The following is a 17,792-nucleotide window of genomic DNA, read 5'->3' on the forward strand; positions in this document are numbered from 1 at the left end:
TGAGCCTGAAAGAAAGAAAGAAAGAAAGAAAGAAAGAAATGAGCCTGAAAGAAAGAAAGAAAGAAAGAAAGAAAGAAAGAAAGAAAGAAAGAAAGAAAGAAATGAGCCTGAAAGAAAGAAAGAAAGAAAGAAAGAAATGAGCCTGAAAGAAAGAAAGAAAGAAAGAAAGATATGAGCCTGAAAGAAAGAAAGAAAGAAAGAAAGAAATGAGCCTGAAAGAAAGAAAGAAAGAAAGAAATGAGCCTGAAAGAAAGAAAGAAAGAAAGAAAGATATGAGCCTGAAAGAAAGAAAGAAAGAAAGAAATGAGCCTGAAAGAAAGAAAGAAAGAAAGAAAGAAATGAGCCTGAAAGAAAGAAAGAAAGAAAGAAAGAAATGAGCCTGAAAGAAAGAAAGAAAGAAACAAATGAGCCTGAAAGAAAGAAAGAAAGAAAGAAAGAAAGAAAGAAATGAGCCTGAAAGAAAGAAAGAAAGAAACAAATGAGCCTGAAAGAAAGAAAGAAAGAAAGAAAGAAAGAAAGAAAGATATGAGCCTGAAAGAAAGAAAGAAAGAAAGAAAGAAATGAGCCTGAAAGAAAGAAAGAAACAAATGAGCCTGAAAGAAAGAAAGAAAGAAAGAAAGAAAGAAAGAAATGAGCCTGAAAGAAAGAAAGAAAGAAACAAATGAGCCTGAAAGAAAGAAAGAAAGAAAGAAAGAAAGAAAGAAAGAAAGAAAGAAAGAAATGAGCCTGAAAGAAAGAAAGAAAGAAAGAAAGAAAGAAAGAAACAAATGAGCCTGAAAGAAAGAAAGAAAGAAAGAAAGAAAGAAAGAAATGAGCCTGAAAGAAAGAAAGAAAGAAAGAAAGAAAGAAAGAAAGAAAGAAATGAGCCTGAAAGAAAGAAAGAAAGAAAGAAAGAAATGAGCCTGAAAGAAAGAAAGAAAGAAAGAAATGAGCCTGAAAGAAAGAAAGAAAGAAAGAAAGATATGAGCCTGAAAGAAAGAAAGAAAGAAAGAAAGAAATGAGCCTGAAAGAAAGAAAGAAAGAAAGAAAGAAAGAAATGAGCCTGAAAGAAAGAAAGAAAGAAAGAAAGAAAGAAATGAGCCTGAAAGAAAGAAAGAAAGAAAGAAAGAAATGAGCCTGAAAGAAAGAAAGAAAGAAACAAATGAGCCTGAAAGAAAGAAAGAAAGAAAGAAAGAAAGAAAGAAAGAAAGAAAGAAAGAAAGAAAGATATGAGCCTGAAAGAAAGAAAGAAAGAAAGAAAGAAAGAAATGAGCCTGAAAGAAAGAAAGAAAGAAAGAAAGAAATGAGCCTGAAAGAAAGAAAGAAAGAAACAAATGAGCCTGAAAGAAAGAAAGAAAGAAAGAAAGAAAGAAAGAAAGAAAGAAAGAAAGAAAGAAATGAGCCTGAAAGAAAGAAAGAAAGAAAGAAAGAAAGAAATGAGCCTGAAAGAAAGAAAGAAAGAAAGAAAGAAAGAAATGAGCCTGAAAGAAAGAAAGAAAGAAAGAAAGAAATGAGCCTGAAAGAAAGAAAGAAAGAAACAAATGAGCCTGAAAGAAAGAAAGAAAGAAAGAAAGAAAGAAAGAAAGAAAGAAAGAAAGAAAGATATGAGCCTGAAAGAAAGAAAGAAAGAAAGAAAGAAAGAAATGAGCCTGAAAGAAAGAAAGAAAGAAAGAAAGAAATGAGCCTGAAAGAAAGAAAGAAAGAAACAAATGAGCCTGAAAGAAAGAAAGAAAGAAAGAAAGAAAGAAAGAAAGAAAGAAAGAAAGAAAGAAATGAGCCTGAAAGAAAGAAAGAAAGAAACAAATGAGCCTGAAAGAAAGAAAGAAAGAAAGAAAGAAATGAGCCTGAAAGAAAGAAAGAAAGAAACAAATGAGCCTGAAAGAAAGAAAGAAAGAAAGAAAGAAAGAAAGAAAGAAAGAAATGAGCCTGAAAGAAAGAAAGATATGAGCCTGAAAGAAAGAAAGAAAGAAAGAAAGAAAGAAAGAAAGAAAGAAAGAAAGAAAGAAAGAAAGAAAGAAAGAAAGAAAGAAAGAAAGAAAGAAAGAAAGAAAGAAAGAAAGAAAGAAAGAAAGAAAGAAAGAAAGAAAGAAAGAAAGAAAGAAAGATATGAGCCTGAAAGAAAAAAGGAAAAGTTCCCGTTGATGACGTTTTTGTGTAACAAACATGGCAGATCTGAGTCATTCCAGTTTTGGAGTACAGGTGTACTAATTTAATTGGTTTTTAATTAATTTAATTGGTGTAGTTTAGTAGCATTTAGTATCTTTTAGAGCAGTGTTTTGGGGGATTTGGGGGTGATAGATTTATAGTTACAAAGGTGGAGTTGAATTGGTATTATTTTATTGCCATTTTTATCGTTATCCGGATAAATGCCAGAAATGATCGTGATACATTTTTGAGTCCATACCGCCCATCCCTACTGGACGGGAACACGGAAGCTTCTTCAGAACATACTTCAGCGGGTACTTCTGTGGGTACAGGTACTTCTGTGAGCTGTGTCTGGACGACAGTCTCTACGCTCGCACCTCCTGCAAGCTGAAGACGGACAACATCTTCTGGGGGGAGCGCTTCGATTTCTGCAGCCTCCCCCCCACCGCGGCCATCACGCTGCACCTGTACAAGGACACGGACAGGAAGAGGAAGAAGGACAAGAGCAGCTACGTGGGCCTGGTCAACATCCCCGTCTCCACGGTGTCTGGAAGACAGCTGGTGGAGAAGTGGTACACGCTGAGCACGCCCAGTACAATCCGAGGTACGTAAACCCTGGCTCATCCGGAGGTATGTGGACCACAGCTGGTCTGGAGACACATACACCTAGTAGTTTGGGTTCATTTTCCATCACAGCTGGGTCTCTGCAGCAACTACGAAAGGTGTCCCAGTAAATCCATAAACCAAACACAAACAACATCAGGGAGCGAGGAGGTGACGAGAACAGGCTGAGGAAAGGCCAGAACATGTTGCAACGGACCAGGGAAGACTAAAGAGCAGAACCAGGGAAGCTGGAGACTTGAGGAGTGAAGACTGTCAGGTGTGCAGGGAGCTTAGCCACATGCCCCGCCTACCAAAATACAGAGACTGGCAGGTGTTAGGGAGGGCAGGAAGAAACGAACAAAGAGGCAATGCTGCCTTAAAACATCAGGAGGTGCTTAGAACGTATCCAGATGTTCCATCAGGATATCCCAATGTTCACCTACTTTCTACCACTAACCCTCACCCACTACCACTAGCCCTAAAAATGAAGCCACAGGCGTAGGGCCCTTGTAATCTTCCCTAGGGATTGGGACATCACTTGCTACGTCACTGTGTGGTTTACGTTCGGGTACGTAAGCGACTGCGTAGTTACGTTTGCACATACGTCACACCATATCAGGAAGCCCAGAGCTAGAAGCTGTTTTAATTTCCACTGTAGCGCTGTTAATATGCCACTTTATTAAGTTTTAATATTTTTTCAGGCATAAAAGTAACCGTTAAGATCCTCAACCTGGGCTCAGTTTATCCAAATAACGCCTGTTAAGAAATTTGCTCCGATGTTTTCGGGATGAGAAGAGGCGCCGGCTCGGGGGCTGATTTATGGTTCCACATTAAATTGATGCAGAGCCTCCGGCGTACGGCACGCGTCGCCGCGTAACCTACGCCGTATGGTTCTGCGTTGGTGTAACGCGGAACCATAAATCAGCCTTTATTCTGGCGAGATCTGAAAAAACTTCGCAAACACGAGCAAGCGAGTGATTATGTACATTCACTGAGTGAATATTATGAAAGTAAAATATATATTTCTCGCTAGAAATGTAATCAAAACGCATTTTTATGCAGAAACTAACTCAAAATATTGATTTTATTCACTAAAAATGAGAAATGTCCGCCATGTTTTTTTGTTTGATTCAGTCTGCAAATGATGACGTAAAGCATTCTGGGAAATTTTCGCTAAATCCCTAGCTGTGAAGGGCTAGATTCATACTCCTTACCCCTCGATATCCCCACTACCCCTAGATGCAAAGAGGAATTGGGACACCAATACCCTCACGGGAACGCACAAAATGTAGGGGTAGGACTGAAAAGTCGGACTGGGGGGGATTGGGACTGGCCCTTATACTGTATCCAGATGTTCCTATACCACAGGAGTTTCTCTGCTAGATGTGTGGTGCTAACTAGACTCCAGCTGAGCCAGCTCTGTGTCTCTGGTTTATTTTCAGCCAAGTCGTCTATTCCGACGGTTCGGGTCAAAGCTCGGTACCAGAGCATCGTCATCCTGCCCATGGAGCTGTACAAAGAGTTTGCGGAGTACATCAGCTCCAACTACCTGCTGCTCTGCTCCACCCTGGAGGCCTCCATCAGTCTGAGAGCCAAGGAGGAGCTGGCTGCTGCGCTGGTGCACACCCTGCACAGCACCGGGAAGGCCAAGGTAGCACCACCGTCTCCACCTGCACATGCTGCACTTTCCTTCTGTTTCAGACAACACTAGATACTTCCTGTAGTATCCAGTATGCACTGGTCTGACTGTTGTTAGTGTGTACTATACCATCGGAAAAGCATTAATCCGACCGGCTTCCACTGAAGTGGCCCATTACAGTACAGTATATATTACATTACAGTACATTATAGTACAATACAGAAAATTACAGTACAGTCCATCGTAGTACAGCAAATTACAGTAATAGTACAGTAAATTATAGTATAAAGCAGGGGTCAGCAACCCGCGGCTCTAGAGCCGCATGTGGCTCTTTAGCGCCGCCCTAATGGCTCCCTGGAGGGTTTTCAAAAATGTTTGACCTTTTTTTTCCTTTTTTTCTTCTTTTTTTTCTCTTCTTTTTTTCCTTTTTTCTTCTTTTTTCCCCTTTTTCTCCTTTTTTTTCCCTTTTTTTCTCTTTTTTTCTCTTTTTTTCTTCCTTTTTTTCTCTTTTTTTTCCTTTTTTTCTCTTTTTTTTCCTTTTTTTCTCTTTCTTCCTTTTTCCTTTCCTTTTTAATCTCGACATTTCGACTTTTTTCTCAAAATTTTGACTTTGTTCTCGACATTTTGACTTTTTTCTCGAGATTGTACTTCAACATTAATCTCGACATTTCGACTTTTTTCTTGAAATTTCAACTTTTTCTCAACATTTTGACTTTTTTCTCAAAGTGCATAATGAAAAAAAAAATCTTCCCCCAGTTATAACTAATATAGAAACATGCAGCATGTGTTGCCTTCATTCTAAGGCTTATACAAGACTTTTGTTTTTTTTTTGTTTTGTGGCTTCAGACATATTTGTTTTTTGTGTTTTTGATCCAATATGGCTCTTTCAACATTTTGGGTTGCCGATCCCTGGTATAGAACATTATAGTATAGTTTAGTACATAATACAGGGTTCGTCCATTTTGAAAAAACCTGGGAAAGTCATGGAATTTGAAAATGTCATTTTCAAGGCCTGGAAAAGTTTTGGAAACATAAGTTCACCCCAAAAGTTTTTGAAAAGTCATGGAATTTATTTTTCTCACTTAAAGGTATAGTCAGTAATGTTGGAGAGCTAGCAAGATTTGAAAGTGGCACCTCCTCTAAGCCCCGTCCCCTCCTCCCCCTCCCGTCAGCGCTCCGTCCATTTTTAGACACAACAATGTCCCTCGCCGGGATGAAGACGCCTCCATCCCCACGGACCCCCATACTGGGACACTCTGAGCCGAGGAAGACCCGTGGGAAGTGGACACGGGGGCTGGAAGCAGAGAGACGAGTGCGCGCATGGGACAGAGGGGGGCGTGGGCGGGACTTAAAATGAAGGCATCTGATTGGTCTCCCCCCCCCCCCCCCCCCTACTCTCAGGATGGAAGGACCATTTCACCCAGTATAACAATGTTTTTGAATACGATTACTGACTATACCTTTCATGATAACATTTAGTAATAACAGCCTATAAGGTAGATTTAAAATTGATCAATAAATATTTTCTATCAAAGTCTCACGTTTTCACGCGTGACGTGTCTAGCATCTTGCGCATCATGCAGATCGGATCGAGTGACCACATTCTCCAACAGTTATTACAGTTATTATAGTTATATTAGAGTACTATAAAACATATGCTACAACATATTGCTGGTATATCAGTGTTAGTTTAAACAAATGTTTATTTTGTATAAAACCATAATTGTCATTAGATCTCCACTGTAGTGACTTTTTACTTTTACTTTTTTATTCCTATATTTCATTCACAGGTTGATGTTTTAGAGGTCATGTATAGTCATGGAAACTTGCTGCCAAGTCATGGAAAAGTCATGGAAATTTGTTGGTTAAAATGTGTATGAACCCTGATAATAGTACACTAGAGGACATCATATCACATTACAGTATATTACAATACAAAACAGTATAGTATATTACAGTAATAGTAAAGTACAGAACAGTACGTCATAATACAGTGCAGGACATTATAGTACATTACAGTGCAATACAATACATAATAGTACAGAACAGTACAGGATATTACAGTACATAATAGTACACTAGAGGATATTACATCACATTACAGTATATAACAGCACATAATAGTACAGAAGAGTACTTTAGAGTACAATACAGGCTTTTGTCTAAAGCGGTTTACAACAGAAATGTTCCTGGAAGTGGAACCATCCCGGTGTTTCTGACATACTGTGTACTATGTTGCTAAAATCAGTAGTAGTATTTTGTATGTAGTTATGGAAACAATCTGTGACTGTCTGTCCCTGCAGGACTTCTTGACAGATATGATGATGTCAGAGGTGGATCGTTGCCGCGACAACGACCAGCTGATCTTCCGGGAGAACACACTGGCAACCAAGAGCATTGAGGAATACTTGAAGCTGATTGGACAGAAGTACCTGCAGGATGCCCTGGGTACAAACACACACACACACACACACACACACACACACACACACACACACACACACACACACACACGATTCTGTTAATAGTTACCACAAAAGTGTCTGTTGGTACAAACCTCATGTTGAATTCAACCATAACTGGTTTGTGGGTTCAAGTCTGCAACCAATTATGAATCTGCGAGTGAATTCAAGCAGATTCATGATCTCAGTGTCTACAGGTCACATTTTGTTGCACATAGAAAATATAGAGTCACAGAGACAGTAACGTTATGAACCCCCCCCCCCCCCCCCCCCTCTTACCCACAACAACTTGAACTCTCGTCACTCATAGAGTCTCAGGGAAATCAACCACTGTGCATAATAATAATAATAAAACCACAATCATATGCTGTAACGATGCACCTTTCAATAATCATGTTTACCTCATCCTGCTGCACCTTTCACTTTTTAAAAATTGTATATATGTTAATAAGAGCTCTCATTTGCCTATTTACTGTACAATGAGCGAAAATAACCGAGTCAAATTCCATGTCTTGTTTGACCTGACTTGGACAAATAAACCTGATTCTGATTCTGATTGTGATTCTGATCAGCTGTCAGGTCTTTAGCCTTCTCGTCTTCACTAGCTGCAGACGTGCTAGCAGTAGCTTGCGGAGTAGCTGGTGTTTTCAATGTTGCTGAGCTTTGTGGAATTGTTTTCTGAGACTTCCCAGCCATTGTTTTGTCTGTTCTATCGTTTCAAGCATAAGTTTAAAGTATTTGCGGTCTTGTGAATGATGAGTCTAACAAGTTAGCTTGGGAGCCTCACCAAGATGCGTCCCACTAGTACCAACCCCATCTACAGGTCATCCTGATGACCAGTTGCTGAAGTTGTTGAATCCGTTTAGACGTTATGGACCAATCAAATGTGAGGGAGCGGCCCACAGCTGCTCCATGACCTCTATCATGTGATGTGATGATCACCAAACCAGCCAGTAGGGTTATTTACTAGCAACTGTGGTTCTCATATCTTAGGGGTTAAAAGTGAAAAATTGTTCTAAATCCTCTCATTCCATATATTTTGTGATCAAATTTTGAATCCCTAAAGGGTCTCTCGTCAGTATTTTCTCTATTCTCATCGTGCTGAGACATCCGCGGGGTTGCTGCTGTGAAGCTGACTGGACCACAATGAATACGTTTACATGCAGTCAAAATTCGGGTTATTGCTAATATTCCGGTTACTGAAACATTCAGAATATTCCGTTTACATGGTAATTAATCATTTATCTGGATCAAACCAGCGACGCACGGAGAACGTGATGACGCAATTCCCGTCATTTCTGCTTCTTCTTCCTGTATCCAAATTCAAAACAAATGCTGCTTCACGCAACTTTTCGCTCACCTTCTTGTAAATCTGTCTATCCCGGTACTTTCTACCGTCTACAAATGCAGAAATGTTCATATCCTTCATTACATTTATGAAGTGATTAGTCTCCTCCTGGTCTTGGTTTCTCCGTGTTTAGAAGAACTTCTTGGACTCAAAAGACCAGGATTCCTTGTGAACAGAGCATGTGCAGAAAACAGATTCATGTTCCGTTTGATCCCAGGGATCATATTCAGGTTTTTAAAAACCTGAATATGAGCAAATTCCGGTTATTCAAAGGGGTTATTGGTGTTTACATGGCCGTGCAAATTCGGTTTATAACCAGTATTCAGGTTTTAAAAGGGTTATTGATGCATGTAAACGCAGTCACTGATCACCTGGTTTTATTTCAATTCTCTTTTATGTCCAGGTGAGTTCATCAAAGCTCTGTACGAGTCTGATGAGAACTGTGAAGTGGACCCGTCTCGCTGTGCGCTGTCCGACCTCGCCGAGCATCAGGCCAACCTAAGGATGTGCTGCGAGCTGGCTTTCTGCAAGATCCTCGATTCCTACAGGTGAGCACAGGTGCATAAGTCTACACACCCCAGAACAGACCAGTACTGGTATCAATCCCTCCTGTGTGGTTGCTCAGGGTCTTCCCCCGGGAGCTGAAGGAGGTGTTTGCATCGTGGCGTCAGGAGTGCGGTAACCGGGGGCGACCAGACATCAGCGAGCGTCTCATCAGCGCGTCGTTGTTCCTGCGTTTCCTGTGTCCCGCCGTCATGTCCCCGTCGCTGTTTGACCTGATGCAGGAGTACCCGGACGAGCGTACGGCCAGAACCTTGACTCTGATCGCCAAAGTCATCCAGAACCTCGCAAACTTCAGCAAGTATGCCTGGGCTTTTACTGTGAAGGAGTGGAGGCTTTTACTTTGGAAGCGTTAGCTAGCATCCATGTCTGTGCCGGCCTGTCGTTCCGTATTGAATGGTGTTTCCTGTGCTGGGATGTTCTGACCCGTGGCTGCAGGTTTGGGACTAAAGAGGAGTACATGCTGTTCATGAACGACTTTGTGGAGCGCCAGTGGAGCAGCATGCAGCGCTTCCTGCAGGAGATATCCAACCCCGACGGCCTCAACCACACCGCCGGCTTTGATGGATACATCGACCTCGGCAGAGAGCTGTCCAGTCTACACACCCTGCTGACCGAGCTGGACCAGGTAACACACCTGTATTACCAGATAACAAACCTGTACAACCAATAAATGCAACTACAGGACTGTCTCAGAAAATTAGAATATTGTGATTTTCTGTAATGCATTACAAAAAACAAAAATGTCTTACATTCTGGATTCATTACAAATAAACTGAAATATTGCAAGCCTTTTATTATTTTAATATTGCTGATCATGGTTTACAGCTTAAGAAAACTCAAATATCCTATCTCAAAAAATGTGAATATTCTGGGAATCTTAATCTTAAACTATAATATTGTTTATTTGTTTATTGTTTATTTTTTTTACTACCAAAGAGCGAAATAACCGAATCAAATTCCTTGTTGGACAATGTTCGAACCTGGCCAATAAAGCTGATTCTGATTCTGATTCTGATTCTGATAAGCCATAATCAGCAATATTAAAATAATAAAAGGCTTGCAATATTTCAGTTTATTTGTAATGAATCCAGAATGTATGACATTTTTGTTTTTTTAATTGCATAACAGAAAATAAAGAACTTTATCACAATATTCAAATTTTCTGAGACAGTCCTGTATATAACCAGGAATAATTAACCAAAACCACCAGGTAACGCACCGCTATCAGCAGTTAACACACCTGTATCACACACCTGTTAATTAGGGCTGAACGATTAATTGCATTTGCGATAATATCAAAGAAAAAAAGGGGGTCTCCCGCACACTGTAAGGTCAAGTGCAAAAAACTTTAATAGGGTAAACAAAAAAGCTATCAGCCGGTTTGATAACAATCTCTTTTGATGCCACAAGTTCTGACAAGGCTGTTTTTTCTTTTTTAGATAAGTTTTGAGGTACATGAGCAGGAGGGACATTAGTACTCTTCAATATGTCTTGCTCCACCAAACGACAAAAAGTGTTAATAGAGGCATTAGACACATTGGGACAAAATTTGCTCTTAGGTCTAAAGCGGGAGGGATTCTTGGTGACCGGACTGTTGCTATTGGCAAAGAAGTGTTTCAATTTCATTTGTCGAAAAGATTTAAACAGATCAACTTTTAGACCAAAAGCATTCACACCTCTTCTCGGGACAAATGATAAGCCCTTTGACAGCAAGTTCATTTGATCGTTGGTAAGTTCAATGGATGAGATGTTAATTACCGTCTCTTGGATAGGCTGCGTGTCCATGGGCGTTGTCCTGTCCTTGGTTGTTCGTCTCCCCCTTCTGCATTTCTTCTTTTGTCGTGTTTCCATTGGTGTCTGCCTAAAAAAGGCTGCTCCTGCTGGCTAGAATCACTGTCGAAGGTGAAGTCACCATCCGATGAAGTATCAGTTCTCCCCGTCCGAGTGTGACGCTGGTGGGCCCTTCCAGGTTGGGCCTTGTTGGCTCAGTGTGAGTGTCTGGATCTAGGCCATCGGGGGGTCGCTGGTTCATCTTTTTTATCCTCTTTTCTCTCCCAGGAGTAAACCTCTTGTTTCTTGTAGTCATCCGTATCACGTTTATATTTCTTCAATTTCGTGATATGTAATTTCTCTTTGTAGTTTTGCACAGAAGCTTTTATGGAGCGTTCAATGGCAGAGAAGTCAAAATCAGTCTTTTCTTTCAGGGTTTGTTCTTGTGCTTGGATTTCTGTTTTCAGTTTAGATGCTTCAGAAGAGACATGATCAATAATGAGTAGCATGAGATCCAGGGAACATTTGTTTAAGATCTCTCCCCATTTTTTGACAAAGGCTTCATAATATCGCAATGTGATAAAACAAGATTTTCTAACCGCAAAGGCTGCGTGATCTGGTCACGTAATGTGCGAGTGAGCAGAGCGGGAAGAGCAGAGCCGGCAGGGAAAAAAAGTCAACAGTGCAGCGTAACCTAAGGGCCAATCCCAATGTTCACCCTACCACTAGCCCTCAAAATGAAGCCACAATGGGTAGGGCTTTGTAATCTTCCCTAGGGATTTGGGACACCACTTGCTACGTCACTGCGTGATTTACGTTCGGGTACGTAAGCGGTCTTGGGCATTTCACGGATTTTTGTGAGATCAGGTTGAAAACGTTGCAGCTTCACATTATGGCTGACATTTCTCATTTTTTAGTGAATAAAATCAATATTTTGAGTTAGTTTCTGCATAAAAATGCGTTTTGATTACATTTCTAGCGAGAAATAAATATTTTACTTTCATAATATTCACTCAGTGAATCACTTGCTTGCTCGTTGTTGCGAAGTTTTTTCAGATCTCGCCAGAATGAAGGCTGATTTATGGTTCCGCGTTACACCAACGCAGAGCCTACGCCGTAGGTTACGCAGCGACGCGCGCCGTACCCTACACCGTAGGCTCTGCGTTGATTTAACGCGGAACCATAAATCAGGCTTGAGTCGCTGTAAGCCTGAACCTGCAGCTCGTCAGCTCATCAGGAGGTTAAACAGCGGGGCTGCCAGTTGTTCATTGCTGGTTTGTTTTGTTAACTCTGAGCTTTATTGGTTTGTTTGTTAGTTTGCTGGTGATTTTTTCTCCCTGTGATTTTTTGAGTTATTTGTGAAGAAGTACTGAGTTCCCTGTGAGGAAGGTTTTTTTGTGTTTTTCTATTAAACTACGCCTCGTTTTGGCTAAAGTTTAACCTGGTTTGGTGTCGTGTGATTGGATTCAGAGAGAACGACCCATAACACTCGTGTGTACAGACGTGTGTAGACGTGTTAAAGAGGTAAAGCCACAGATTTGGTTTCTTTATTGTTGTAATCTGTGCTTTAAATAAATCTGACATTGTTTATTATAAAACAGACTGATTTATTGCTTGTGTAGTTGAAAAATACAGGACTGTCTCAGAAAATTAGAATATTGTGATTTTCTGTAATGCAATTACAAAAACAAAAATGTCATACATTCTGGATTCATTACAAATCAACTGAAATATTGCAAGCCTTTTATTATTTTAATATTGCTGATCATGGCTTACAGCTTTAGAAAACTCAAATATCCTATCTCAAAAAATTAGAATATTCTGGGAATCTTAATCTTAAACTGTAAGCCATAATCAGCAATATTAAAATAATAAAAGGCTTGCAATATTTCAGTTGATTTGTAATGAATCCAGAATGTATGACATTATTGTTTTTTTAATTGCATTACAGAAAATAAAGAACTTTATCACAATATTCTAATTTTCTGAGACAGTCCTGTACATGAGAACAGGACCTTGAAAAAATAATTGCATATTAAATCGCAATCGCAATTTTGAGGAAAAAAATCGCAATTAGATTATTTTCAAAAATCGTTCAGCCCTACTGTTAATACACCCATATGACCATAAAACCCACCTGCATGACCAGTTAACTCACCTGTATGAGTGGTAAACACACCTGCATGACCAGATAACACTCCTGAGTGATCAGCTAAAACAATTGATTGCCAAGCCTCTTACTCTCCTAACAGCTCTTTATCTTTCCTTCTCTACCTGTCCTACCTTTTCCTCCTTCTACCTGTGCACCCTCTGCCCGTCCGCCCGTCTTCAGTCGTGTCTGTCAAAGCTGGGTCCTCTTCCTCGCATCCTGAGAGACGTGTCAGCAGCTCTGTCTAACCCCGGAGGGTTGGCCAGTGCTGGGGGGATGTCTGTGTCCTCCCCAGAGCCCCAGCATGTGGTGTCTCCGCCCCCTCTGTCCCCGCCCCCTCTGTCCCCGCCCCTGTCTCCTCCTCTGGCGGCCTGTAATCCCTCTGTTGGGCTGCAGGGCGGCGTGGGGCTGGACGGAGGGTGAGTACTCCCAGTTTCTCTGCATTCAGGGGACATTCAGGACTCACTTTCCCTCCAAGGATGTAACGACCATGTATGCAGTTAGGTCAAGGGTCGGTAACCCAAAATGTTGAGAGAGCCGTATTGGACCAAAAACACAAAAAACAAATATGTCTGGAGCCACAAAAAATGAAAAGTCTTGTATCAGCCTTAGAATGAAGACAACACATGCTGCATGTTTCTATATTAGTTAAAACTGGGGGAAGATTTTTTTTTTCATTATGCACTTCGAGAAAAAAGTGGAAATGTCGAGAAAAAAGTCGGAATGTCGAGAAAAAAGTCGAAATGTCGAGAAAAAAGTTGAAATGTTGAAAAAAAAGTTGAAATGTTGAGAAAAAAGTCAAAATGTTGAGAAAAAAGTCGAAATGTTGAGAAAAAAGTCAAAATGTCGAGAAAAAAGTCGGAATGTCGAGAAAAAAGTCGAAATGTCGAGAAAAAAGTTGAAATGTTGAGAAAAAAGTCGAAATGTTGAGAAAAAAGTCAAAATTTCGAGAAAAAAGTCAAAATATCAAGATTAAAAAGGAAAGGAAATTAAAAAAAGAAGAAAAAAAACAAGGAAAAAATAAAAAAAGAAGAAAAAAAGGGAAAAAAGGAAAAAAAAGAGAAAAAAGGAAAAAGGAAGAAAAAAAGAAGTAAAAAAAGAGTGGAAAAAAAGGAAAAAAACAGAGAGAAAAAAGGAGAAAAGCCACTAGGATGGTGCTGCCGCGGGTTGCCGACCCCTGAGTTAGTGGAAGCAGTGGCGGTGGAAATTAGTTATTTTTCTGTTTAAAAAAAGTTTGTAAAGTCATAAATCCTGAGACTTTTTCTTTTGTCTGTGCGTGTAGCTTGGTGGACTTCACCAGACTTCCATCTCCAACTCCGGAGAACAAGGACCTGTTCTTCGTAACTAAAGGTTCCAGCCTCCAGCCCGCGTCAGGTGATTGGGCGTTAACTAATCAGCTCAGCAACACCTCAGTCTGTCCGTCACCTGACCACCATGTCCCTTCCTGCAGGTATGCGGGGCTCCCCTGCTCCCAGCTCGTCCTACTCCGAGCCCAACGAGACTGAGACGGCGTTCGACATGACCAACGGGGGCCGGAGGGAGGGGCCCGAGCTGACCAACGAGAGCCGCAGTCTGTCCCTGGTGGATCTTCAGGACTCGTCCCCCAGCGACGGCCTGGAGGACGGCCAGTGGCAGCGCCGGACGGGGCTCCTCCCCCTCTCCTTCCAGAACCCCGTGTATCACATGACCACCACGTCGCCGCGGCAGACGCAGCAGCAGCAGACGGACGTGACGCCCTCCGACGGCTCGGTGGGCTCGCAGGGGAACGCGGAGGAGCGGAGCGCCGTGGCCACCAAGCCGGCGTTTCTCACTCAGATGTCCGTGGGGCTGGGGGCCGGGGAGCGCGGGGAGAGGTTGTCGGCCCTGTCCAGCAGCAGCAGCGGGGAGGAATACTCCCGACGGGCGCTGTCTCTCACCGACACGCTCACAGGTTTGAGTTTGATCGTGTCTTAGGGCCAGTCCCAATGTTCACCCTACTCACTACCACTAGCCCTCAAAATGAAGCCACAAGGCGTAGGGCCCTTGTAATCTTCCCTAGGGATTGGGACACCACTTGCTACGTCACTGCGTGGTTTACGTGCGGGTACGTAAACGGTCTTGGGGCCTCAGTTATAAAGCTTGCTTGCGAACAAAACAGGGCTTGAAAGATGTGCAAGCCACCTTGTACGCAAAGGTTGGGATTTAAAAAGAAAAAACAAACCGAAAAATGTGCGTATCTCTACGCCAACCCTGATCCTCGCGCAGGAACAGTCTGCAGATATGGGGAACTGGCGACGCAGGCGGTGAGGTGGTGAAATGAAGCCAGATTCATGTCATACTCTTAATGTCATCACATATCAGACTTATAATATAATAGCGCTGATCGTGTCCCTCTGTGTTTGAAGCTCAGCGTCAGTCAGGACTCTGGTGCTGCTGCAGCCGCGGTGCCAGGACATGCCAGGAACCTCCTCGTCACCCACCGCCACAACTGAGAGTGACTGAGGACAGAACAAATGAGTGCCGGGCCACTCTACGGAGCCCCTAAAGGGACTCAGATTTTTTATATATATAATAAGTTTTACGCGCGCGTGAAACCTTTACGTGCGGGTGTAAGCCTAAATTATGGTTCCGCATTAAAATGACGCAGAGCCTACGCCGTAGGGTACGCGGCGACGCGCATCTACACCGTAGGCTCTGCGTTGGTGTAACGCGGAACCATAAATCAGCCTTAAAGGTTTCACGCACGCACGTAAAACTCATTATATATATTAAAAAAATCTGTGTCTCTTTAGGGGCTCCATACCTCTTGGCCTCCACCTTCAGATCGCACCACTTCTTTTTTTTCTGCAACAGATCTGTCCGTGGCACTCACGGCGTTTAGCGCAGCAGCGACGTGCTGCCACTCACTCGCTTTATTTTATACTATTTATATACTTTTTCTACTTTTACTGTGACCACCAAATAATGTGGTTTTCCTGCCTCCACCTCATCCACAACATCTCGATCTCAGCCTCCGTGAAATTTAGTGGCACGGTGGCTCGACATGTCTCATTCATCCTGACGCGCAGCAGAAACAGGCTGCAGGAAGCCACTGCGCATGCTCAGCAGGCTCATTCATATGCAAATACAGTCATGAACTACTTTGCATTGACCATTTATGGTATGAAGTGGGCTTGTAGAGGGCCGGATATGAGGCAAATTCACCTGCGCAACCTTCCAGGTGGACTGTGATTTATAAAGAGAACATTGCGTGCAGATGTGCGTGCACACGGTTTTATAAATCCGGATTTTTTTTTGTGCCCGCCATTTTCGGCTTTTGGTTTACTTGCACTTTTAGTATGAATCCTACGCACTCTTTTCATAAATGAGGCCCCTGGGCATTTCACTGATTTTTGTGAGATCAGGTTGAAAACGTTGCAGCTTCACATTAAGCCTGATTTATGGTTCCGCGTTACACCAACGTAGAACCATAAATCAGCCTTTATTCTGGCGAGATCTGAAAAAACTTCGCAACAACGAGCAAGCGAGTGTTTATATACATTCACTGAGTGAATATTATGAAAGTAAAATATATATTTCTTGATAGAAATGTAATAAAAACGCATTTTTATGCCAAAACTAACTCAAAATATTGATTTTATTCACAAAAAAATGAGAAATGTCCTCCATGTTTTTTTGTTTGATTCAGTCTGCAAATGCTGACGTAAAGCATTCTGGGAAATTTCTCTAGCCCTCGGTCAGCGAGTCAGTATCTGAAATCCCTCGCTGTGAAGGGCTAGATTCATACACACTAGCCCTCGTTATGTCCACTAGCCCTACATGCAAAGAGGAATTGGGACACCACTACCCTCACGGGAACACGCAAAATTTAGTGATAGGGCTGAAAAGTAGGACTAGGGGGGGATTGGGACTGGCCCTTAGTCTCAGAGCTCAGTAGCCGGCAACAGCCACGTAACCGTTGCGTTTCCTCCCCTGCAGGTGGCTCCGCCCCTCCTCGCCAGAACTCCTCAGGTCCGCAGAGACGCATTGATCAGCCCCCGCCGCCCTCCTCAGCTCCCCCCGGACCTCCGCGAGGCCGCACGCCGCCCAGCATGCTCAGTGGGGGCTCCGCGTACCCGCCCCGCCCCACCTCCGGCAGCATGATATCCTCCAGCCCCGACTGGCCAATCAGTGGCCAGTCCCGGCTCAGACAGATGTCGTCATCATCTAAAGGAGAAAGCCCGGAGAAACAGCGGCCCGCAGCCAAGGTAACCGAGCTAGAACTGGGCTGTAGCCCGACTCTAACCGCAGGGGAACACGGGCCAGATTCACCAATATGTTCTTAAGAAATGTCTTAAGATCTAAAATTAAGAAGTTCATAAGAAAGTTATTAAGTGAAATTCCTCAATATTTTCTTAAGAACCGTCTTAAGAACTGTCATTTCTTACGAATTTCTTATTTTTCCTACTTAAGAACTTCTTAAAATATGTCATTGCATTGCACGCGCCAACAAACAACATTTATACAGGTAGTTTGGTCTTAACCGTCAGTCACTCACTAAACATGGAGAAGGAGAAAAAGAGATGCAGGAACTTTTCAAGGTTATGGTGGATGAGATTAATGTGTTGAAAAAAATTACTATTGGGGAAAATTAATAATAATTAACTACCACGCTAACTAACATGCTAACAAACAGTTAACAGGCTCTTTGTGTAATTAATTACAAAGTATATCCTCAAACTATGACCTACTAGTCTACACTTGTCTAAAATGTGTTGAAAAAGGTGATATTAGAGTCTTACCTTTTCACAGAAGAAATTTTAAGACAGGTCAAGGTTGTCTTAAAGTTAAGAAAAAAGTCAAGAACAAATTTGAGAACTTTTATTTCAAGAATACCATTTTTTCTTAAAGGGGACATATTATGGCATTTAATGTATATTTTAAACAAGCCTTGAATGTCTTAAAAACAATCTAAAGCTTGTTTTTTCTACATAAATCAGAAATTCAGCCTGTGGGCCATGTCTTTAGTTTTACCGCTTCTAAAGCCTTTTTCTGTGCTTCATTCTGAGGTGAGGGGGGGTATGATAATGAGGCTCTGCGCTGATTGGCTGCTTGAATGACGTGTAGCAGGGGCGTCGCTTGATTCTAAACAGGTACACCACGGTTATTTACTCC

General features: G+C 41.9%; 1 protein-coding gene across 3 annotated transcripts in view; it reads left to right on the plus strand.

Annotated features, from left to right (window-relative positions):
- Positions 1–17,792, plus strand: part of dab2ipa (DAB2 interacting protein a) — a 60,577-nt gene that overhangs the window by 34,736 nt on the left and 8,049 nt on the right. For all 3 annotated transcript variants that reach the window (XM_061729611.1, XM_061729613.1, XM_061729612.1), the window contains 10 exons: positions 2,457–2,728; positions 4,170–4,378; positions 6,670–6,814; positions 8,580–8,724; positions 8,802–9,038; positions 9,176–9,365; positions 12,843–13,078; positions 13,942–14,033; positions 14,110–14,589; positions 16,617–16,885. In XM_061729611.1, coding sequence (XP_061585595.1) covers positions 2,457–2,728; positions 4,170–4,378; positions 6,670–6,814; positions 8,580–8,724; positions 8,802–9,038; positions 9,176–9,365; positions 12,843–13,078; positions 13,942–14,033; positions 14,110–14,589; positions 16,617–16,885 — 2,275 coding nt within the window. The remainder of the gene's footprint in view (positions 1–2,456; positions 2,729–4,169; positions 4,379–6,669; positions 6,815–8,579; positions 8,725–8,801; positions 9,039–9,175; positions 9,366–12,842; positions 13,079–13,941; positions 14,034–14,109; positions 14,590–16,616; positions 16,886–17,792) is intronic.

Source organism: Cololabis saira, chromosome 9, assembly GCF_033807715.1.
Source record: "Cololabis saira isolate AMF1-May2022 chromosome 9, fColSai1.1, whole genome shotgun sequence".
Lineage (NCBI taxonomy): Eukaryota > Metazoa > Chordata > Actinopteri > Beloniformes > Belonidae > Cololabis > Cololabis saira.